Source organism: Coffea arabica, chromosome 8e, assembly GCF_036785885.1.
Source record: "Coffea arabica cultivar ET-39 chromosome 8e, Coffea Arabica ET-39 HiFi, whole genome shotgun sequence".
NCBI lineage: Eukaryota > Viridiplantae > Streptophyta > Magnoliopsida > Gentianales > Rubiaceae > Coffea > Coffea arabica.
The window spans coordinates 46,465,486-46,486,816 of record NC_092324.1 but is presented as its reverse complement, the minus strand read 5'-3'; the positions used below and the strand labels follow the sequence as shown (position 1 = coordinate 46,486,816).

At 34.2% G+C, this 21,331-nt stretch overlaps 3 protein-coding genes across 4 annotated transcripts; 2 read left to right on the top strand and 1 right to left on the bottom strand.

The window, feature by feature from the left end:
- Nucleotides 1-641: 641 nt before the first annotated feature.
- LOC140012816 (oleosin Ara h 15.0101-like) lies at nt 642-1,049 on the top strand. Its single transcript, XM_072061136.1, has one exon. It carries the CDS (start codon nt 642-644, stop codon nt 1,047-1,049), a length of 408 nt encoding a protein of 135 aa, XP_071917237.1.
- A 3,767-nt stretch (nt 1,050-4,816) lies between these two features.
- Nucleotides 4,817-8,073, top strand: LOC113703269 (serine/threonine-protein kinase Aurora-1). Its single transcript, XM_027224577.2, has 9 exons — nt 4,817-4,983; nt 5,625-5,744; nt 6,064-6,210; nt 6,288-6,383; nt 6,574-6,669; nt 6,760-6,856; nt 7,311-7,428; nt 7,663-7,735; nt 7,824-8,073. The coding sequence occupies exons 1-9, from the start codon at nt 4,948-4,950 to the stop codon at nt 7,923-7,925; spliced, it is 885 nt and encodes a 294-aa protein (XP_027080378.1). The 5' UTR covers nt 4,817-4,947; the 3' UTR covers nt 7,926-8,073.
- Nucleotides 8,074-12,453: 4,380 nt separating this feature from the next.
- Nucleotides 12,454-20,053, bottom strand: LOC113703566 (ATP-dependent 6-phosphofructokinase 6). 2 transcript variants are annotated; one of them, XM_027224968.2, is made up of 14 exons: nt 19,639-20,053; nt 18,357-18,403; nt 18,225-18,264; nt 16,706-16,768; nt 16,484-16,621; nt 15,750-15,908; nt 15,572-15,625; nt 15,274-15,342; nt 14,697-14,826; nt 14,012-14,277; nt 13,602-13,650; nt 13,372-13,526; nt 12,873-13,038; nt 12,454-12,720 (listed from the first exon to the last, which is right to left on the bottom strand). In XM_027224968.2, the coding sequence occupies exons 1-14, from the start codon at nt 19,762-19,764 to the stop codon at nt 12,677-12,679; spliced, it is 1,506 nt and encodes a 501-aa protein (XP_027080769.1). In that variant the 5' UTR covers nt 19,765-20,053; the 3' UTR covers nt 12,454-12,676. The 2 variants fall into 2 exon arrangements, with proteins under 2 accessions (XP_027080769.1, XP_027080768.1); XM_027224967.2 differs by having other exon boundaries at nt 12,656-13,038; nt 19,639-19,910.
- Between the last annotated feature and the right edge of the window lie 1,278 nt (nt 20,054-21,331).

The following is a 21,331-nucleotide window of genomic DNA, read 5'->3' as shown; positions in this document are numbered from 1 at the left end:
TTATGACAAAATAAACTTTGTGGATTTTTTAATTGATGAAATTATCATAGTTTAATAGTAATTTTGGGCCCTTTTTTTTTAGTTAGCGCTGCTTTTGATATAAAACAAAAAAGATTGACAAATAAAAAATTGGATCACATTAAAAGATCTCAAAAAAAAAAGTCATTCATTTAACAATTATGGTTAACGTTTATAATCCTATAATTTTACTGGCAAAAAAAATATTCAAAAAGGAGGAATAAAAAGAGAAAATGAAAAGAAAACTAATTATAAATCTCACTCTTCATATATGCAAATTCAACAAGGGAGTTTTATTAAAATATTAAGGCTAATATTATCATTTTAAGTGGATAAGGGAGGCAAATATAATTTTAAAATCACGAGGGAACTCGGTGAAATTTTTAAAAACCTTAGGGAAGGTTTCTGAAATTATCCCAAGTTTCAGATACCCTGACTCGCCACACCGCCCAAGGCGATGATCATCCTTGGAATTTGCCATGTGTCAGCTGGTCCCAAATCATCATGGGTTTATATAGTAGTGCCACTGGAAACTCCATCCTGCGTGTGTGATACACCCGAGGAAAGAGAGCTCCTGATTTCCTTTCAGGCATAGCTTCCTCCAAAGGCAACAACAATCAATCATGTCTGATCAGCAAAAGCCCACAGATCAGCAAGATCCCACATCCCAGAGGCTCCCTGAACCAACTCAAACATCAAAGCAAGTCGTTAGGCTGATAACAGCAACAACTATAGGTGCTGCGTTGCTTGGATTATCTGCATTGATCTTAACCGGGACGGTGCTGGCCCTGATCCTGGCCACCCCAGTTCTGGTTATTTTTAGCCCAATTCTTGTCCCAGCTGCTGCATTGCTTTTCTTATTCACTGTGGGATTCTTGTTTTCTGGTGGCTGTTGTGTGGCTGCAATAGCTGCTCTGACATGGATATACAAGTGTGTGGCTAGAAATAATTCTCCTCGCTCGGACCAGCTTCAGCTTGATCATGGCAGGATGAAGATTGCAAGCCCAGCTACCGACAATGCTGAAGGCTGAAAACTATAGCCAAGAAGTGTCATAAATAGATCAATGTGGAGGTTCTAGTTATGCAATGCATGTGTTGGTTGGTCAGATTTTGCCTGTATCGTATGACGGTGCAGGTTTTGCTTCCAAAATCTTCCATCCATCCCAAATAAGCAGAGTGTGGGTTGTTGCTAGTCATTCAATCTTGCATTTTTATGGTATTATGTTGTGTTCTGATCTATCTTAACTTTGAAATTAGGCCATGCCCAGGGGCCATGTGGTTTGTGATTGTGTGACCCGTGGTGTTTTCGTCCATCACGGCATAATAATTCTGCTGGAATTGGTGATCCAGGAGCAACCCCTTGTGTTGATTCTACTGATGCTATTTAAACACAACACTGATGCAAAGTTTTGAAACTCAAACCGTTAATGGAATCGTTAATGGAATCGATGAGGTGTTTGGATAACTGTTTAATCGATTGGGCTAGTTCAACTTCGATTCAATTAATTTTTTAAAAATAAATTATATATATATGCATAGAATTTCAAATAAATAAATTTCATCTTAATTATATTTATCAAAAAAATCTTAAATCCTACCTAAAAGCACCACAATATTTTGAAATAAAACAAAATTCATGTTGTTGGGAATTAAACATTGTGAGATTAAGCTTTAAATCATGTCTTTGGGAATTAAAAATTGCAACTTTATTAAATGAAAAAAAAATGAAACATAAGAAACTAGAAAATAGAGAAATGAATACTTGATACGAGACAAAAGGTAAAAAGAATGTGAGTGATTGAGGCACTTTGTAATTAGTCTATAGGATTAAAGAGAATTTTTTTCTTTGTTTTTCAGTTTAACAGAAAAAAATAAACTGTTACTAGTTCAATGGTTCATTTCGATTCGCACGGTTTTCACCGGATCTTAAATCCAATTAACCCAAAATATGAATCAAACCGCGAACATGATTAATATGCAGTCAAATCAGTCCAACCCGGGTTTCAAAACAATGCATGGAGGGTATCCTATTGATGTCTACAAAGAAAATTGTAGTTTTGATACCAAATGTTTGAGGTACAGTTGATTTTAGTCCTTAAAATTTGAACAAAAGCAAATCTAGTTCTAAATGTTTCAATTTTTAAGCATATTTAGTCTAATTAATTGATTTTGGTAAATTTTTACTAAAATTCGGTCACATAAATAGCACATGTCAATGGTTAAATTATGAAAAAAAAATAGAAAAGAAAGGAAAAAATGTTTGTAACCCATAATCTGTAATTAAATGACACTAATTTTGCACATGCACAGAAGTCATGTCGCTAAAGAGTAAACACTAATTACTCAGCTTGCAACTAATTAGTGTCCTTTGATTACAAATTATGGCCAACAATTTTTTTTTCTTTTTTCTAATTTTTTTCAAAATTTAGCCATTGGTACTTGCTACTGATCGAATTCCAGTAATAATTTGTCAAAACCAGTCAATTGGATTAAATGTATTTAGAAATTGAAATACGAAAAACTTATATTTGCTTTTGTCCAAACTTTAAAAATAGGGAAAATCGTTCTAAACGTTCATCACATTTTACAAGATGACTTTTTTCATCCCTCACTTTTAAAAGTATAATTTTACGTTCCTTACAAATTCACATTGATCAAATTTGGTCTCTACCTAGGTTTCTGACTTGTTTTTTGCTGGAATCCACCACGTGACTTGCATGTAGGGCAAAATTGTCAAATTCAATTTTTACGTAATTTGATTCATAGTCCCTCATATTTCACAAAATGAATTTTTTCGTCCCTAACATTTTACAAAATGAATTGTTTCGTTCCTCACATTTCAAAAAATGAATTTTCCATCCCTCACATTTTTCAAAATGAATTTTTTCATCCCTCATTGATCATGTGTATGAATAGCTTTTTTTCTATAAACCCCCGTATATGTCGATTTGATTTTACCTGAACAATATGAATAACATGTAATTTATCTCTATTGGATTTCATCTAAACATGCTAATCATAGTTATACACATGCTATTCAATAGATATATATATGGGTTTAAAACTAATAATTTTGTTTGAAACCGATATCTATATTTATATGATTTCATCATTTGAACCTATTTAATATTTGTGATATTTCTCTTTTGGTAATAATTTATTTATTGAATTGTATAATAAGGTCATCTAATTAATGGGTCCTAACTCGAATTCTATAATTGTACTAACAAATTTCAGTTTAAATATGAAATTTCTACTCGACACTTTTAAGACCAACAGTTGAATTACTTGCCTTATGATTGTCTTAAAATTTGAAAATGCCAATCACTTATTTCTTTTTGTTCATACTTTTCTTTTGTTTATTTTTTCTGTCCAAATTTAATTCGATATAAACACTCGATAATATTTAGGATTAAATGTCTTCTTTATTTTCAAATTTCGAGTAAAAGAAAATGAATATAAGTGAAAAACTAATAATTTTTTTAAACCCATATATATATTTATTTGATTTCACTTAAGCAGTACGAATAGTATGTAATATATCTCTATTTGATTTCACATGCTATTCGTACTATTTAGGTGAAATCAAATAGATATATACATAAATTTAAAAAAAATTATTCACACACATGATCAATAAAAGATGAAAAAATTCATTTTAAAAAATGTGAATGATGAAAAAAGTTTATTTTGTGAAATGTAAGGGACGAAAAAATGTGTTTTATGAAATGTGAGGGATTATAAATCGAATTATATAAAATTTGATTTGACAATTTTGCCCTTAAAATATGATCACGTGCAAGGCACGTGGTAAATTCCGACAAAAAATTAGTCGGAAACCTAAGTAGGAACCAAATTTGACCAATGTGAATATGTAAGGGACGTAAAATTATATTTTTAAAAATGAGTGACGAAAAAAGTTATTTTGGAAAATGTGAGGGATGTTTTGAACGATTTTCCCTTAAAAATAATACCCTCAATATTTGATACCAAAATGCAATTTTCTCAATGTCTAAATCCTCAACGGGAAAATGAATACAGCGTCTTCTCAAGTGTTGAAGTTTTGCCAAATTGATATCTAGTCTTATTCCTATGCTTTTGAGGAGTGTATGAGTGCCAAAAAAAAAAAAAAAACTAATAGATATACACTACTGTCTTCTCAACTCTCAAGTGTTGAAGCTTTGCCACATTAATCTTTAGTCTTATTATATTTTTTGCACCATTAAAATCTTTACATTAGAAGAAACAAATGACACCAAAAAGATAAGATATGGCAGCCCAAAAAGTCACACCATTTTTTTGTCAAGGAAATCAAGAGAGAACATGGATTTATTCGAATAGAAGATTATTTAGAAAAAAAAAATAGAATTATACTGTAAGACTTTTTTTGTTTAATGTATTTGAAATTAAAAAAAAAGATTGAAAATATAAAGAAATAATTATAAAATATATTCAATGATGAAACGAAAAGCTATTTTGGACAAACTGACCAATTTAAAGAAACTAATTATTATTTGAATTCATTTTATCATTAGTATGGCCTTAAGAAAATCAATTCATTAGAAAAAGGGGAAAAAAAGAAACAAATGAAATTAGAGCAAATAAAATGCGTTGGGAGTTGAGACCCGCAAACTGCCAAAGTCAATAATGAACCGAGACGCTCCCCGGCTCCTTCCCTAATAAAAACAAAATCTAAAACTCAAAGCTGAAAACAAGAAAAACAAAAAGAAATTAGAAAAAAAAAGGGGATAGTCATTAGCCACGTGCTATCAACGTAGATATGACCGTTGGAGATCTCTCCAGATTCAAAAATAAAATTCATCCACAATTGATTTCTCCTGAATTCGTCCGCCTCCGCCCCTTTCTTTCTCTCTCTTTTCTTTCCAATCTCTGCAATTTTTTCCATTCTTTTCGCTTCCTCTCTCTCATATGGCGATCGCCACTGAGGCTCAGCAAGAGCACAAGGTAAAAATTTTTTCTTTTTGTCTAAAAAGAATTGAGAATCAGTAAACAGCAAATTTTTTTTTTGGTTCCTTCTTGGAAATCTGAATCCGCATTTGGGAATTTTTGCACGAGATTTGTGAATGTGTTATTTTTTGCTTTTATAAGGGCTCATGAAGTTAGGGATTTGGTTGTAGGATATTCTTGGACTAATTTGGTGCTTTGGTTATGGTATGAACAAAGGTTTATTGATTGTATCGCCTAAACCTAGGTTTAGTTCAAACAGCTTCGGAAGCAAATTTCTCTCTCTCTCTTTTTATTTTTTCCATTTTTCGTAAACATTTTTGTAGTTCCAGTCTCCTATTATTTTCATGTGGATTTCTAGGTGTTCTTTAATTCCTGTTCGTGTATGTATTTGATGAAAATGCAAGGTCCGTCGAATAAAAAAAATGGATCTTGATTTCTCTTTTTTTTTTTGGGGAATTTAAACTACTGTAGCTCTGTGGAAATTAGGGTTCATTGGCGATCGACTTGAAATTAGAACATTACGATGACGTTCAAGGCAAAGAGAATGTGTTTACCAAATTGGATTCTTTTGGGGGTTTCAATGTCCTTTTCGCTGGTTAGTTTTTGAAGTTTTTTGTTTTTTGTTTTTTTTTTGGTAGGGTTCTTCAGAGGGATCGACAGCAGTGGAGAAAAAGAGGTGGACTTTGAATGACTTCGACATTGGGAAGCCTCTAGGCAGAGGAAAGTTTGGTCATGTATATCTTGCTAGGGAAAAGAGGGTGAGTTGCTGATGCTTTCGGTTTTATTTAAACATGGGTAACTTACTGATCTTTATTAGAGAACGCATAAAGTTGCATTTCAGATGCTTTAACCTTTAATAAGTTGTTACATGTCTGAGTCAGTATCGGATTAGCTGTGCTTCTGTTTTTGCACCATAATTATGTTTTGTCCTGCTGTCATTCGTATATTTTATTGATGACAAGGGGAAAAGAGGAAAACAAATGGCTTCTGGGTGTGTTCGTTTGAGTATCTAGAATCCATTACAGTTTAATATCATAACCCTCTTTTTCTTTTTCTTTTTTCCTGGAATTCAAACAGAGCAATCATATTGTGGCACTGAAGGTACTATTCAAAAGCCAGCTGAAACAATCTCAAGTTGAACACCAGCTCCGCCGTGAAGTTGAAATACAGAGTCACCTTCGGCATCCCAATATTCTAAGACTATATGGCTACTTCTATGATCAGGTACAATTCACTCTTGAGAACATTTTGTTTCAGGTGGAAATTGAACAGAAGGTTAATTTGTTTAAGAACTATTGCAGAAACGAGTTTATTTGATTCTGGAGTATGCTGCTAAGGGTGAGCTCTACAAGGAGTTGCAGAAATGTAAATATTTCAGTGAAAGGCGGGCAGCTACTGTGAGTCCGTCTTTTATGTTTCTATTATCAGCAGGGATTTTCAAGTTTGAAATTCATCTTAGACCTTTTTCTCCTTTGTTTTGGTTTCCAATCAAATTGAGTTTTACAGTCCATTTTTTAAGTTTTATTCTGTTCTGTTTTAAATCTTGTACTGAATAAATACTTTGGTTTCTTGTGGAAAATGAACCAGTATGTTGCATCGCTTGCTCGGGCCCTCATCTATTGTCATGGAAAGCATGTAATTCATCGAGATATTAAACCAGAGAACCTTCTGGTTGGCGCACAGGTGAATACTCAAACCTTGTCCTATTAGTCTTCCATCTGATGATGAATTGGTGGAATCTCTGTTTATACAATTATCATCTGAATCTGCCAGGGTGAACTCAAGATAGCAGATTTTGGTTGGTCAGTGCACACGTTCAATCGCCGGCGTACCATGTGTGGCACTTTAGATTATCTACCACCTGAGATGGGTATGTCAGTTTCAATTTCATCATGGATATAACTGTATGATAATGTTGTGTTGCTGATACTTTAGACATTCATATTCTATAGATCCTTGTCAACACTTTTGAGTTCCTTAACTATTATAGGATTAAATACTCTGAACACCTAGTATACCTCCATGTAATGATTAAATAATTCTACATTCTTTATCACCTGTGACAGGTATATCAATTTCATTTTCACCACTGATGTAATTGTACTGGACTCTTGCACGTCGCTGATCTTTTACACACTGATATTTTACAGATCCTTGTTAACATTTTGGTTACCTAACTGGGTTGTATGATAAGATAGGAAAGTGGATAGTCTGAAATGCTTCTAGAGAAGAATACCTCGTAATGGATTAGATTATCCAGTATGGTTTTAGTTGTTTTAACTTTTAATTAAAAAATTGACTGTATTGCATCCATAATTATACAGTGGAAAGTGTGGAGCATGACGCAAATGTGGATATCTGGAGCCTTGGTGTCCTATGCTATGAGTTTCTGTATGGGGTTCCTCCTTTTGAAGCAAAGGAACATTCTGATACTTATAGAAGGTAAATTGATCTTCAAAAAAGGATATTTGATGTTAATCTTTTAGGAGGTTGTTGTCTTTATATTCTTTAAGAAACTGAGAAAGACACTACAATTTTGATGGCAATGTCATTGATGCTGATATCAGCTTTACTTACATGTTTCACAAATATCCTGCAATAGATGTAAATTATTGAGGGAGCTCTTGAGGTTTTGACTCAATTGCTGATGCTTTCTTAAATTCCTAACATGTACAGGATAGTCCAAGTCGACTTGAAGTTCCCTCCAAAACCTGTTGTATCAGCATCAGCCAAGGACCTAATTAGCCAGGTCTAGTTGTCTAGAATACCCCAGCTCTTCAACGAAAAAGATGTTGAGGGTTTTACCTGATTTGATGTTTTCTTATTTGTATGAACAGATGCTTGTCAAGGATTCTTCACAGAGGCTTCCACTACACAAGTTGCTTGAGCATCCCTGGATTGTACAAAACGCAGAACCGTCAGGCATATATAGGGGTTAAATCTGTACTGTATTCTTATTATTCTTTTAGCTGCAGTTCTAATGTGTAAAATGGTCAATTGCTGTAAAATGGAAGATGGAGTGAATTCTACAGTGACTCCGATTTGTCCAAGTGTATAACTGTCTCAGTTCAGGCGGTTTCCTTCTTATGTTTCGTGTCATTTCTTATCATTATTTTAGCTGCAATTCTAATGTGTAAAATGGTCAAATGCTCTAAAATGGAAGATGGAGTGAATGATAGAGTGACTCCGATCAGTTCAAACAAGTATATGAAGAATCTCAGTTTGAAAAGGTTTCTTTAGTATGTTTCTTGTCATTACTTTGCCATTAAGCATACACATGAATGTCATTACTTGCCATTCATGCGGTAGTAAATGTCTATTTCCAAGTGAAGAAGGCTGTATATATGCTTTCAGTATCTAGTCACTTCTGTAGCCATAAGACAATCGACCATGTAGCATAAGATTCATGCTACAGAATCAAACGGCAATCAAGATCTGGGCACCATATTATGACCAGAGACTTTGAAGTAATACCTGCTATAAGATTAAATTGAGAGCAAATGGCAAAAACTTGTACAAAACTTTTTGTTTAGCCAAAATAGTCATTTAACAAATAAAAGAGTATTTTTGGTCACTCAACTAAATGGAACTTTCACTGTTAGCCACTCAATTAATGAAAACATACACTTTGTGGCCATAAAATATATGTTCTAATTAGTTGAAGGACCATTTTGCCTAAATAAAAAGTTTAGTGGCCAAACTAGGGTATCCTATCTAGTGGTAAGGATATAATATAGGGATAATTTCAGAAACCTCCCCTGAGGTTTCTGACATTTACACTTACCTCCCCTGTGGTTTGAACAATTACACTAACCTCCCCTGAGGTTACTAATCCTTTACAAATTCAGTCCAAATGATTAAAATATTGTTTTAGAGAGTGAAATTAGAATTTTGTACCTGATTTGCCCTTTGTGCTACATGTCCAATGAATGACAAAGTATTACAAATTAATTAATAATTAATAAATTTTAAGGAGCGTAGTTTATAGGCAAATACGTATTACTTATTTAAAGTACCAGCTCTTTACGGGTATTTTACTTTCAAACATTTACTTTATTACAAATATTTATTCTCAAATACAGATTTGTATTTACTCTCAAATATTTAATTTTTGTTAAATAAAAAACCTACCAGTTTTTCTTCCGTAGAAATATTAATATAACACTTTTTCAATTTTAGTTATAAATATTTATGTATTTAGCATAAATTAAATGATTCAGGATAAAATACTCATAAAGAGCTAATACTTTACTCATGTAATGGATGAAAACCATAAAAAATTAATACTTTATGGGCCATTTCTTTTTTTAAAAAATATTTAATTTATATTAAATAGATAACCTACTGATTTTCTTTTTGCGAGAATATTACTGTAACACTTTTTAATTTTTAATTACAAATGTTAATATATTTATCATAAATTAAATATTTGAAAATAAAATATCTGTAAAGGGCGGGTACTTTAAATAGGTTATGTGTATTTGCCTATAAACTACACTTCTTACTTAAATCAATAAACTACACTCCTTAACTTAAATCAATAAACTATACTCAATAAACTGTACTTTTTGTGTGATGCGCTACGTGGGGTTTGAATATTCAATCTAATGCACTGAAGAGTTTTAATTTTTGTGTGATACACTAGATAGGGTTTGAATGTTCGATCTAGTGCACAGGAGAGTTTTAAAGGAATTCTCCCTGACCATTAGGCCTGTTGCTTGGTTGGATATTTTTTTTTTTATTTTTAGATAACGATAATATTTTTATAATTTAATCTATCCTTTTTTAGGATAACGATAATATTTTTATAACTCAATATGTCCTCATCTACAGGATAGTCGCCTAAAAAGACTGTGTATAAGAGGCTAATTGATATAAGAATTTAATTAGACCAAATAGATATTTCGACACGTCTTTTAAATTTTTTTCACTTTTAAGTTAAATTCAAACTCACGACCTACGGTTTAGTTCCTTTTTTATGGATACTTGATTGGACACTTGGAGTGTAAAATCTTCAATAGGAGTACAAGGCGTTGTTGTTGTTTTCCTGTTGTCATTTTTCTCTGTGCCAGTTCCCATTACTGTCACCCCGCTGCTGCCTGCACTCTCTCCAAGTGGATAACCAAAGGACAGCGAGAAGCTTCCTTGATAAGGATGATAAAGGAATGGTGGAGCAGATTGATTTGGTTGGACATCACGTTGGAACGGAGCTGCTTGCGATGGAACTGTTGATCCATACCAGAGGCTACGATAAGATAGGCAGTGGATCATTTACAGTAGGTGTCAGGCGTGGATGATTGTACAAAATCCTCAGCCAGCCATACTGGCTTCTCTGGTCATCTCATCACTAAATCTAGTCCTAGCGGTGGCTGAACAATCAGAATTAGAATTATCAGCAGTAGGTTGCGCATAAAAGAGGGATGGTGAAGATGAGTTTGCAGAAGATGCTGCGGTGACCAGAAGAACCTGCACAGGACCTACCAGACACCAATGGGAAAAATCCACTTTTCATCCCCAAACTTTGTGACAAAGACACATTTGGTCCCCAAACTTTTCGTCAGAACACGAGTACATGAATTAACGATTTTTTGCCACATTTAGTCAAAAAATGGGAATTTACTCAATTTGAGCGGTGAAGACCACGTGACTGTTAACAGATGTCCAAATATCAATTTATAACCAACACAAGTAAGTTTTTTGTGGACATTACACAATTCCTTGAACAAGTTGTCCATTTTGATATTATTTTAAGTTCTTACTTAACGGGCATTACCTATTCAAAATACTAGCTTTTTGTGGACATTTTACTCTTAAACATTCAATTTATAATAAATATATAAATTTTTTTAAGTAAAATTCAAGTAAAATGAAAAAAAAAACTAGTAGGTTATCTATTTAAAAGAAATTAAATATTTTTTAAAAAAGAAATATCCCATAAAGTACCAACTCTTTATGGCTTTTCTCTATTACATGAACCAAGTACCAAGTTTTTATGGGCATTTTATTCTGAATCATTTAATTTATGTTAAATACATAAATATTTGCAAATAAAATTCAAAAGCCGTTACACAAATATTTTTACCAAAGGAAAACTAGCATGTTTTGTATTTAATATAAATGAAGTATTTGAAAGTAAAAAAAATTGTCCATAACATACCAGTTCTTTACGAGTTTCTTCTATTATATAAATAAAGTACTAGTTATTTATGAGCATTTTACTTTGGATCATTTAATTTATATTAAATACATAAATGTTTATAAGTGAAATTCAAAAAGTGTTACACTAATATTATTACGAAAGGAAAACTAGTAGGTTTTGTATCTAACATAAATTAAATACGTGAAAGTAAAAAAAGAAATTACGCACTTTTTACTAACTCTTTACGGGTTTCTTCTATTATATGAATAAATTACTAGTTATTTATAGGCATTTTACTCTGAATCATATAATTTATGTTAAATACATAAATGTTTGTAAGTAAAATTTAAAAAGTGATATACTAATATTTTTACGAAAGGAAAACTAGTAGGTTTTGTATTTAATATAAATTAAATACGTGAAAGTAAAAAAAAAAAGAAAAGAAATTGCCCATAACATATCAGCTCTTTAGGGGTTTCCTCTATTACACGAACAAAATAATAGCTATTTATGAGTATTTTACTCCGAATCATTTAATTTATATTAAATATACTGGATTGGAAAAGCTTTGTTGTATCACTCCATTTAACTCTGCTAATCTCAAGCAGCTTTTCACTTCATTAACTCAGTAGAAAAGGGGGAAACTTGGAGAAGAAAAGCTAGTGGGTTAGAGAGAGAGTAAAGTGTGGACTTGTGTCTAACTTGTGTTGGTTATAAATTGATATTTGGACATTTGTTAACGGCCACGTGGTATTCACCGTCCAAATTGAGTAAATTCCCTTTTTTTGACTAAATGTGGCAAAAAATCGTTAATTCATGTACTCAATGTGTTCTGACGAAAAGTTTAGGGACCAAATGTATCTTCGTCACAAAGTTTGAGGTTGAAAAGTGGATTTTTCCCGGACACCAATTGATGACCAAATACCCATTAAATGCAACCCACTCATTGCTAAACACGGTTCACCATTCCAAAAGCCACAAGCCTTCCCTTCTTAACAGGACGACAAAACAGAAGATAAAAGGGAAGATTTTGGGAAAATCTTTTGCTGCCAAAAGAAATTTCTTTTTATTTTATTGAAGTTTTCTAATTACTATTACAGGTGTACGTATGAATTCTTAATCAACATTTCTCTGCCCACATTCTTTTTTGTTTATTCTTTTGCATGGAGAGCAATTATACAGGAGGTTAATGGGACTTGTTTGTAATATTCCGGGCTTTTATAGCTGCATTTAACAATAGAAACTAGGAAAAAAGGTATTGGAACCTTCCCCGAGTCTCTCCCTCTCGCAAATCACAATAGCATGTCATCGGCACGGAGAGAAGAGTGTGTATTAAAAAACCTCTACTTATTTCTGAAAGGGGGAAAGGGCTCTTGGAGTTAAAAGCTTAAAGACTATTCAAGCTGCAACTCAGAGGTGGACTCACTTTCCCTTCCGATAGCTGATTACACATACAAAGAATCAAGGCTTCAAAAAGCAACAGAATGTTTTGCCATATTTCACTGGCACACAGTCTCCGCTAGACAAAACTTTTGGGGTATTACAAAGTCACTAACTGCAGCGGAGGCATCTTAAGAGACCATCGATGTTGATTCCTACACGATCCGATTAATCAGAAATTACTCCAAAATATGGCAGCAGATGCAAAGGTGGCAGGGAGAGCAATTGCATTGGCAAACTGGGGAAAAGAGGAGAGTTTTTCAAGTGTCACGTGCTTCTATTTTATGATTACCGGTGTCACCATTACCTGAATTCGCTCCATCATCATCCAATAACTGGGTTTCCGGTGGTTCCTCTTTTTTGGCTTCAACAATAGCGTTAGGACCCAAGAAGCTTGGCTGGTTGGTCGAAGAAAGAAGTCGAGCCCACATTCTGTCGGTTATCACAACCTTGTTTTGTGTCTCAATGATGCGCTGAATCATGAAACATATTATTCAACACATAAGAAAGGCAGTTAAAAGAATCAGTGTTTTCTTCAACATCTGCATTACACATTCAATGACTAGCCAAGAAAAAACAAGATCATAGCAAGGTAGCTTTTCGTATTGTTCAGCCAGACCACAAATACTCTAGAAATTTGGTTTGGAGGACTTAGAAAGGGATTATACTCAAAAAGTAGCGTATTTGTATCGTACAGTGCCCACTGTAGATGCAAAGTCATAGGAAGAACATCTTTAAATTGCAGCCACAGGTACAAAGACTTCTAAGCATAATAACAAGATGCTTAATGGTACTGAGGAACTTACATTAAAAGGAATATACGTGTGCCGACCATGAACAAGTCCACTAGTGAAGCCTGTGTATCCTGCCATTGCTCCATGTACAGCACTTTGAGCAAGGAGTGTGCAGTACACATTGTCAGATGCATTGCTAGGAATAGCTCGAATCATGTAAGTTGGATCTGCCAATTTATTTGTTAGCTCCCAATCTTTAAAATGCTTCACAACTGATCAGATGTGAGGACAAAGTTACTCACCAATATATTTAAGGGTGATAGCCATTTTACGTTGCTTAGCAAAATAATCCTAGAAAAAGAAAGACAAGATTAGTTGCCAAACTAAGCAGTTCTTCCACTGTTATACGTCACTACAATTCGGGCTCTTCCCTGAAGGAGGATAGGATTGCCACAGAAGATTTGCAGAATCATATACATGTTTTACCAACAGGAGGTTTGGCATTTAGTCAGCAGATTTACTACTCAATAGCATCAGCAAAACAAATGAATGCAGTTAGAAGAATACCAACTTTTAACGGAAACAAACATGTACGGATGCCTACCAGCTATAGTAATGGATGAAGCAATTACTAATCAGATACCACAGACCAACAATACCAGCAAAGAACCTGATGATTCAACAAAACCTCTACAAAGATCATAACAGATACCTTAATTTTTTGTGAGATCCACAAACCAACATCTTGGAGTAACTTGTTTCCTGAAGCATCCTGTTCATCGTTGGCATGCCCGCTTTCTGCTAATAGCTCCTGTCCTGCTCCTTCAGCAATCACAATCACCATGTGTCCATTTTCCTTCAAACATTTCTCAACAAACTCAAAAAGTCCCCCCTTTCCTTCAAGATAGAAGGGTGACTCTGGAATCAAACAGCAATCGACATCTCGGCTGGCAAGAGTGGCATACTGTGCAATGAATCCTGCACATACAATTCCAAGAATCTCAAACAAATCCAGCGAGGGATGAGAAACAGTGATAAGCATTTAAAAAGTTGATAAAGAAGGGCAGCATAAAAATTCCATGGCTGCAATGTCACCTCATTTCACCATTTATCATAATTAGACGAAAATAATGCTTCATTAACCCTTATTTTTACAGAATTTCCTTCAGGCCTTAAAGCAGACTTAATATTTTGGTCGAATTCAGTTAATAACATTTCTTTAGCTAATTTGCAAGCTAGAGGTCCAATTTAGCACCATTTTAAAGTGCAGGGAAAGAAGTCAAGGCGAAAAGGAAATAGGCATGCTAATCCAGGAAAACTAGGGAGGATGGATGCCCATAACTGGTAAATATCCTCATCTTACAAGTGGAGTTGAGTTGGTATTAAAGAAACCTTACCACAGTATCGACCCATTAGCTTCACTACACCAATACCATTCTCTGCACTTTCAGCTTCAACATGAGCAGCATTGATAGCTCGCTGAGCCTCTTCCACAGCAGTATCAAATCCAAATGACCTGTCAACGACCTGACAAGACAAGATAATAAGTCGTCCTGACAAGACAAGATAATAAGTCATTAAAAAAGAAAAGATCAAAGGTTTTCATATGTCAATGAGACAATAATTTAACATGACAACATCCATTGCTTCCAGTTTTATGAGTATGCATGCTTGAGATTATAATGCTGCTTGAAGTTTCTCCATATTCTCCTCCGCAGACAGATAATTAATTCGGTGAATTTATGAATTGATTTAAGCATTAAGCAAGAAAAACAATTAGTTTGACTGTTCTAATAATCATCAAGGAAGATCAGCAAGAAAACCTATGTAACATTCTCAGGAGAATATAGTAACTTGAATTTTGACTTTTTTCTTTATCAACCAAATTATCACCCAAGAAATGGAGAAACTAAAGCACTTTTGCATGAGAAAACAGCAAACATCCATGTCATAATCATTTTAAACCACAAATACCGGAATGTCATTATCAATTGTTTTCGGAATTCCAGCAACAGCAACTTTAAGACCTCGACGCCTAACTTCCTGCATGACATATAACGATTATTAGGAGAGACATCACAAAATAGCAAAATACCAATTGCTAAGTAGCATCTCAGTGCTCTCTGAAACTAAGAGGCTTATGCATCTCATGCCAATTATCCTTCATGCAGGCCATATAAGAGCCCCTTCAAAGAAAGTGAATCATCATGGACACTCTTCCACTAGAAGTAATAATGCAACGGTCTTTTCATTTGCAGAGTTACAAGCATACCTTGTAGATTGCAGCAGCTCCTTTCTGAGTACCATCTCCTCCAATTATATAAACCTGACAATTGCTTGCAGTATCAGACTCAATCCAGGATTTTTACGAGCCAAAGCGGTGTCATGATAACAGTGACACAACTTACTCTTTAGATAATTACTACGTTATACCACACAATTTGACAAACCTGATTGATTCCACGGTCCTGAATGCTGTCAACAATTTTAGATGTATCATGCCCTCCTCGAGATGTTCCAAGGATCGTCCCCCCACGTTTATGTATGTCATTCACAGTCTTAGGTGTTAATCGAATGGTATTCTTTGAATAGAAACCCCTGTAGCCTCCCTGTAAAAAAGGATCACATCATGCCCCAATAATATTGTTTGTAAATTAAAAGAAAAAAGCTTAAGCTTAGCGGAAGGGAAATTTGCAATTTCATTTCTGTAAAACATTTGGCAATAAAAATAGGAAGCCGATGATGTCATTGTCCTATACAACTATATAGCTCAATCCCATACCCTTGGAAGCTACAAGTGTTTAGTTTAAGCATATTACTCACTGAAAGCAAGCAGTAAGAGCATTTGCATCCTCCATTCAGCATTTACCATGCAAATTAGTTTCAATATAATTATTAAAATTACAACTATTCCTAAATCTAAGTAAGTATCTCACTCAATAGTAAACATGAGCATGATCACTTATCCAACAAAGCAACTTTCAAGTCAAAAAGCCGCTTCAATATTATTTCATTTCATGCATAAATTCATTTGCAGAATTAAGTTGTTAAAAAGTTCAAGGCTCAGTATTTTTCTTTTTGAGTTTATACACTGAAGTTTGTGCTCAAAACAATGCTTTTCAATTTGAAAAACACTGTGGAAATAGTAGAAGTGAAATCCAAAGTCAGGAACCCTTCAACTTACATCTATTCCGAGGACTTTGTTGACACCATACATATAATCAAGACTGTGAACAATTTCCCTGATCACCGTGTTTAACCCCGGGCATAAACCACCACATGTCACAATACAAGCAGACACATCATCTGATTTAAAATATACCTGAGCACAAACAAGGTTTGCATTAGTGAATGTAAACAATAGATTGACCTTTAACCAATATTCACATTCAAAGAATGTCAATACCTTCTGGCGTGGTCCAGCACGTCGGAAATGTATCCCCCTCGGACTATCCTTATGGACAACAACCTAAAAAGAGGTCGTGAATACATTAATATGAACCAAAAGATATTGTTGAAAATTCCATGCAGTGGCTCTAAATGCCTAACTAATATGAATAGCTAGCATGAAAGTGTAGCAGCAACACTCTTTTGTTTTAATCAAAGGAAGAATATATGCGGAAAAAAGGCTAGAAAATTTCATACCAACCTTCACAACTAATAAAGAGCAATATATAAAAAAAGAAAAAGAAAAAAAAAAGGAGTTACTTAAGGTGCAAGAAACATTGATCAGACATGTCATATCAAATAGAGAAGAAAAGAGGTACCCTCAACTCCAATGGCATGACAAAATAAGTACCAAGGGACAATTTAAAGGAAGACAATCCCAAACCAGGCACACTGATTAGTCATTTCAATTCCCAACAAACTCTTTCCATCAATCTAATAGTAGCACATCTCTGTCACTCTTTCTGCATATTGGTTTACAGCTACACATCCGTATGCCAATTCAAACTACAGCTTATACAGATAAATAGCTATGTGATGCAAGAACTTCATTTGCAATAGGTAAATAATAAGTAAAGGGATACATATAAGATGCTTTGAGAATGCTATATTTGGTGAAATAAGAAGAACATGTTTCAGTTGCTGCTGTTGTAGCAACACCCCAAAGAGGCGCACGAAGAACATTTTACAAAGCATGGGAACCAAAGGTAGCAGATAGACTGTTTGAGACAATGACCGTTTAAGTTTGCTACCAGTTTTTAAAACAAGTATATTAGCAGCCTTATTGTTGGAAAAGGGACCATTAGAGAGCAAATGATAGAGAACTGAAGAGGGGCATTAGAAGAGGAAGACATATTAGTAAGTGTCTTTGTCTAGATAAGTCTAGCATCAGTGTCATGAGAAGGGATAATAAGGATATTCCTTCATAGAGCTATTTACTTGATCACAGACATTTCTGGAACACCTCTAACAGAGAGGCATGACTTGGACAACCTATCTTTGCACCTAGTCCTGTTCCAAATGTAATGCTAGTGATTGTTATATCAACACAAATTGCCTTATCCTAAGCAGAAAAGAAAAGCAAACTTAAACTATCACTTGCTGCGTGCTGAAAACGTTAAACCATACAATGATATTTTGTTCGAAAAAAAGATTGTGGTTTGGGCTAAACTGATACCAATATCTATCCATCAGTTGGAGCATGTACAACGATACAGGGGAAAAAATGAGCGAATGCTACTCCATTATGCTCCAGAAGAAAAAGATATAATCCAGCTTTAATTGTCCACTTTTGCATTCTTAAATTCTTTATGGAATACACGGATGACAACCGTGCACCTGAATTCTTTCCATGCCACAACCCCCCGCCCCCAAAAAAAAAAAACCCAACACCCAAAAGTTGGTTTCTGGTTAGTTAAGTACCAATCAAGAATATCAATATTTAAGTCCCAATACAGCCAGCAGAGTTAAGAGCCCACCTTTTGTGGCACGGTGTCATCCATGTGAACAAAGTACTGCCTGAAAGTACAAAATGCATCATTTTCTTTTGATTAAGGTGCAAAGAAAAGGTAACTTACCACTCTGCATAAGTAAAAACTAACTGGACTTACTTCACAACTGAATATGCAGGATTTGACCGCAGTGGGTTGGGATGAGTCTGCCAAGGAACCAAGAACCCAATAAGGACACATACTAAAAAAGAAAAAAACAAATAGAGAGAAAAGAGAAACGTGCTACACTGACATGACAAGAATATTGTCATATAATCTATGACCGTGCTCATAAGGAACTAGCAATGGGAATGAGCATTGGAGCATTGTAGACTACTGGCTGAAATAAAAACGTTACTCTCCATAGACCATTCACGCTTAGCACTAGCTCAAAAAGTGCCTATTTGACTTGCACACATGTGCAGTACAACTATCATATAACAATTGCAGTTTTGTTGTTCCCTTTGGCGTTATGTTCAACAACTTTTAAGGATATTATTAACAATAAGATGGTAAGGCAAGTGAAGAGTTAAAACTCTCGCAAAACAAATTCTTCTCTTGTTTCCACTAATAAGTTACTCATATTACCAGATTCATGCTGTTCTACAAGAGATCCAACACACGAAAATAAATATAGCTCACCATGCATGAAATATAATTACAAGCTATTTCGATTGTCAATGTGAAGGAAACTCAAAAAGCTAATTCCTTAATTTGAATGAAAACCGAAACCCCTAATCCATGAGGTACAAAATTCAAGAGGTAATAATAGCTCATTACGACCAGATAAGACCACGTTCCTCAAGTAATCCAAAAAACTCCTTAAACAAGAAATTTTACAACATTGCGCTAATTTTAAATAAAGAACTGATTTGTCATGAAGACAGCATTCCTGTCACTTGCAAGTTTGCAAGTTGAAAACGAGAATTTGGAGACACAAACTACACCCGTTTTCCTGTAAATTATATTGGATCATTGCTTATACGTCGAAAAATTATTTCTGTAAATTAAGGTGTCAAGAATCCTTCAGACTAAAATTTCCTGCACCTAATCACCTTAATCCTTGGATATGCGAATCAGTAGAAACTATCACATCACGACCGGATATACGATTTCTGACGTAATTAAAACAAATAAAAAAATAAATTAAAAAGAAGAAGAAGAAGCAAAACCTCCTGATATCGACTACATGAAATTTCTAAAGTTCGCCAATAGTAACACACGAACATAAAACCTATTCCACAAAGAAGGATTACATCTTCAACCAAATCATCCGCATCATATTTCAAAAAATACGCTCCCCAGTCCCCGCGTGCACTTGTGTATAATAATTACATAACATGGCGCGAAAGCACGAAAAATCAATTTCATACAAAAAGAGAGGAAGGAAGAAGATACAGACAGGGAGATCGGGGATGTAGTCGGTTAAGTGAGGGACATCTTGGAGAATGTAACCGCCGGGACCGGTGACAACCTTCATCATCACCCCATTCTCTTCGCCGCCGCCGGTATTGTTCGGAGTCCCCATCCCTCTCAGTAGTGCCTTAACAGAGCTGATAAGATTTTTGACTAATTTAGTTAATTAAATGAATTTTTTTTTTTACAAGTCTATTGACAGTGGTTTATATTCTGGAAAGAAGAGAAGAGAAGAGAAGAGGGATGGATCAGTGGAAGCTTCTTGGGAGACAAGAATCACGGGTTCATTAATGATGGCAAATTAGCACTTAGTTAGTTATCTTTACTAAATTTTAACGACAGTGGTTTTAATTAGGACGGAATAAGATTCAGTTTAATGATCAAAAAATGAAAGGTGAGTTGGACAATTTATGTTGAGTTTTTTTTTTTTTCAATTTTCTTATTCAAAACTGACTGGAAAAGTAGAAGGTCAAGTGGGGAAGGAGAGGCGGAAGAGGAACGCGACTTTAGCAGGAAACCGCGAATCCTTTGAGCCGGTTGTATTAAAAACAGGTGGCGCCACTGCGCTTTTTTCTGTCTGGACGTGTGAAATTACCCAAAGATGTGGGGCAGGTAAGCGTTTGTTCTCGAAACATTTGTCAAAAAGACATTTGTCTTAGTCTTGGTTGACCATTATATTATCCTCATTCTATGGTCGATGCCCGATGGATTGGACTCTTGACCCTTCCCTGGGGCAGCTGTTGCTGAAATTGTCCAAAACCACCAAAAATGATTCCATTCAAGTACAAAATGAAAGTACGAGACTGTATCCGTATCCGTATCCTTGGTTGTGGTACGTTCTACGTATATATTTTGGAGTAGGGAGAGGCTAAATTCGTGCCCCTCTATGCTAAATCCACATCTCATGCACTCAATAGAGAATAATGCTCGTACATTGCCGTTTGACAAAAAAAAAAAGAAATAGAAAATTATGCTCGTATTTATTAAGTTTATCTGATGCTTCTTGTAGTTTAACTCATTAGACAATAACACGCTCATTCATTAAGCTTATTTGATGCTTCTTGTGGATTTAAGAAACATATATTGACAAAATAGAAAAGGAGATAAAATGTTTACATCGTATAAAAAGAATATTTTGAAACATCTTATGAATACTTAAAAATATTCAATTTTTTTAATTTAATATCAAATTAAGCGTTCCTGATTTTTCAATAACGAATAAACATGTAAATAACAATAATATCTATATATTTCAATTCCATAGAATTAAAATGTTCGCAGTTTTGAAGGTTCAACATGCAATTATAATGACTTCTTCAAACTAAAATCCGCTCTTTGATTATACGTAAATTAGTATAAAAAAACAATTCAACAAAATAAAGGTAGAAAACTCACAAAAAAAAAAAGAAATACCCAAATCAACTTCAGAGAAAACATAAATTTTGGAATAAAATAAACAAGAAAATAAATTCCACCATTGAATTAATATAAAAATTGGGGTATATAAATTTTTTTCTTTAGAAAGTATATTATTACTCCTTGTTTTCATTATATAGAAAGACAATTTAAATACTTTAAAAAGCTTTGGGTTAATGCATAAAAGTTAAAGGCATTAATGTCTACATTCGAATGTATGTGTAACCATGTCTACGAACACACATCAAATTTTGAGAGAAATA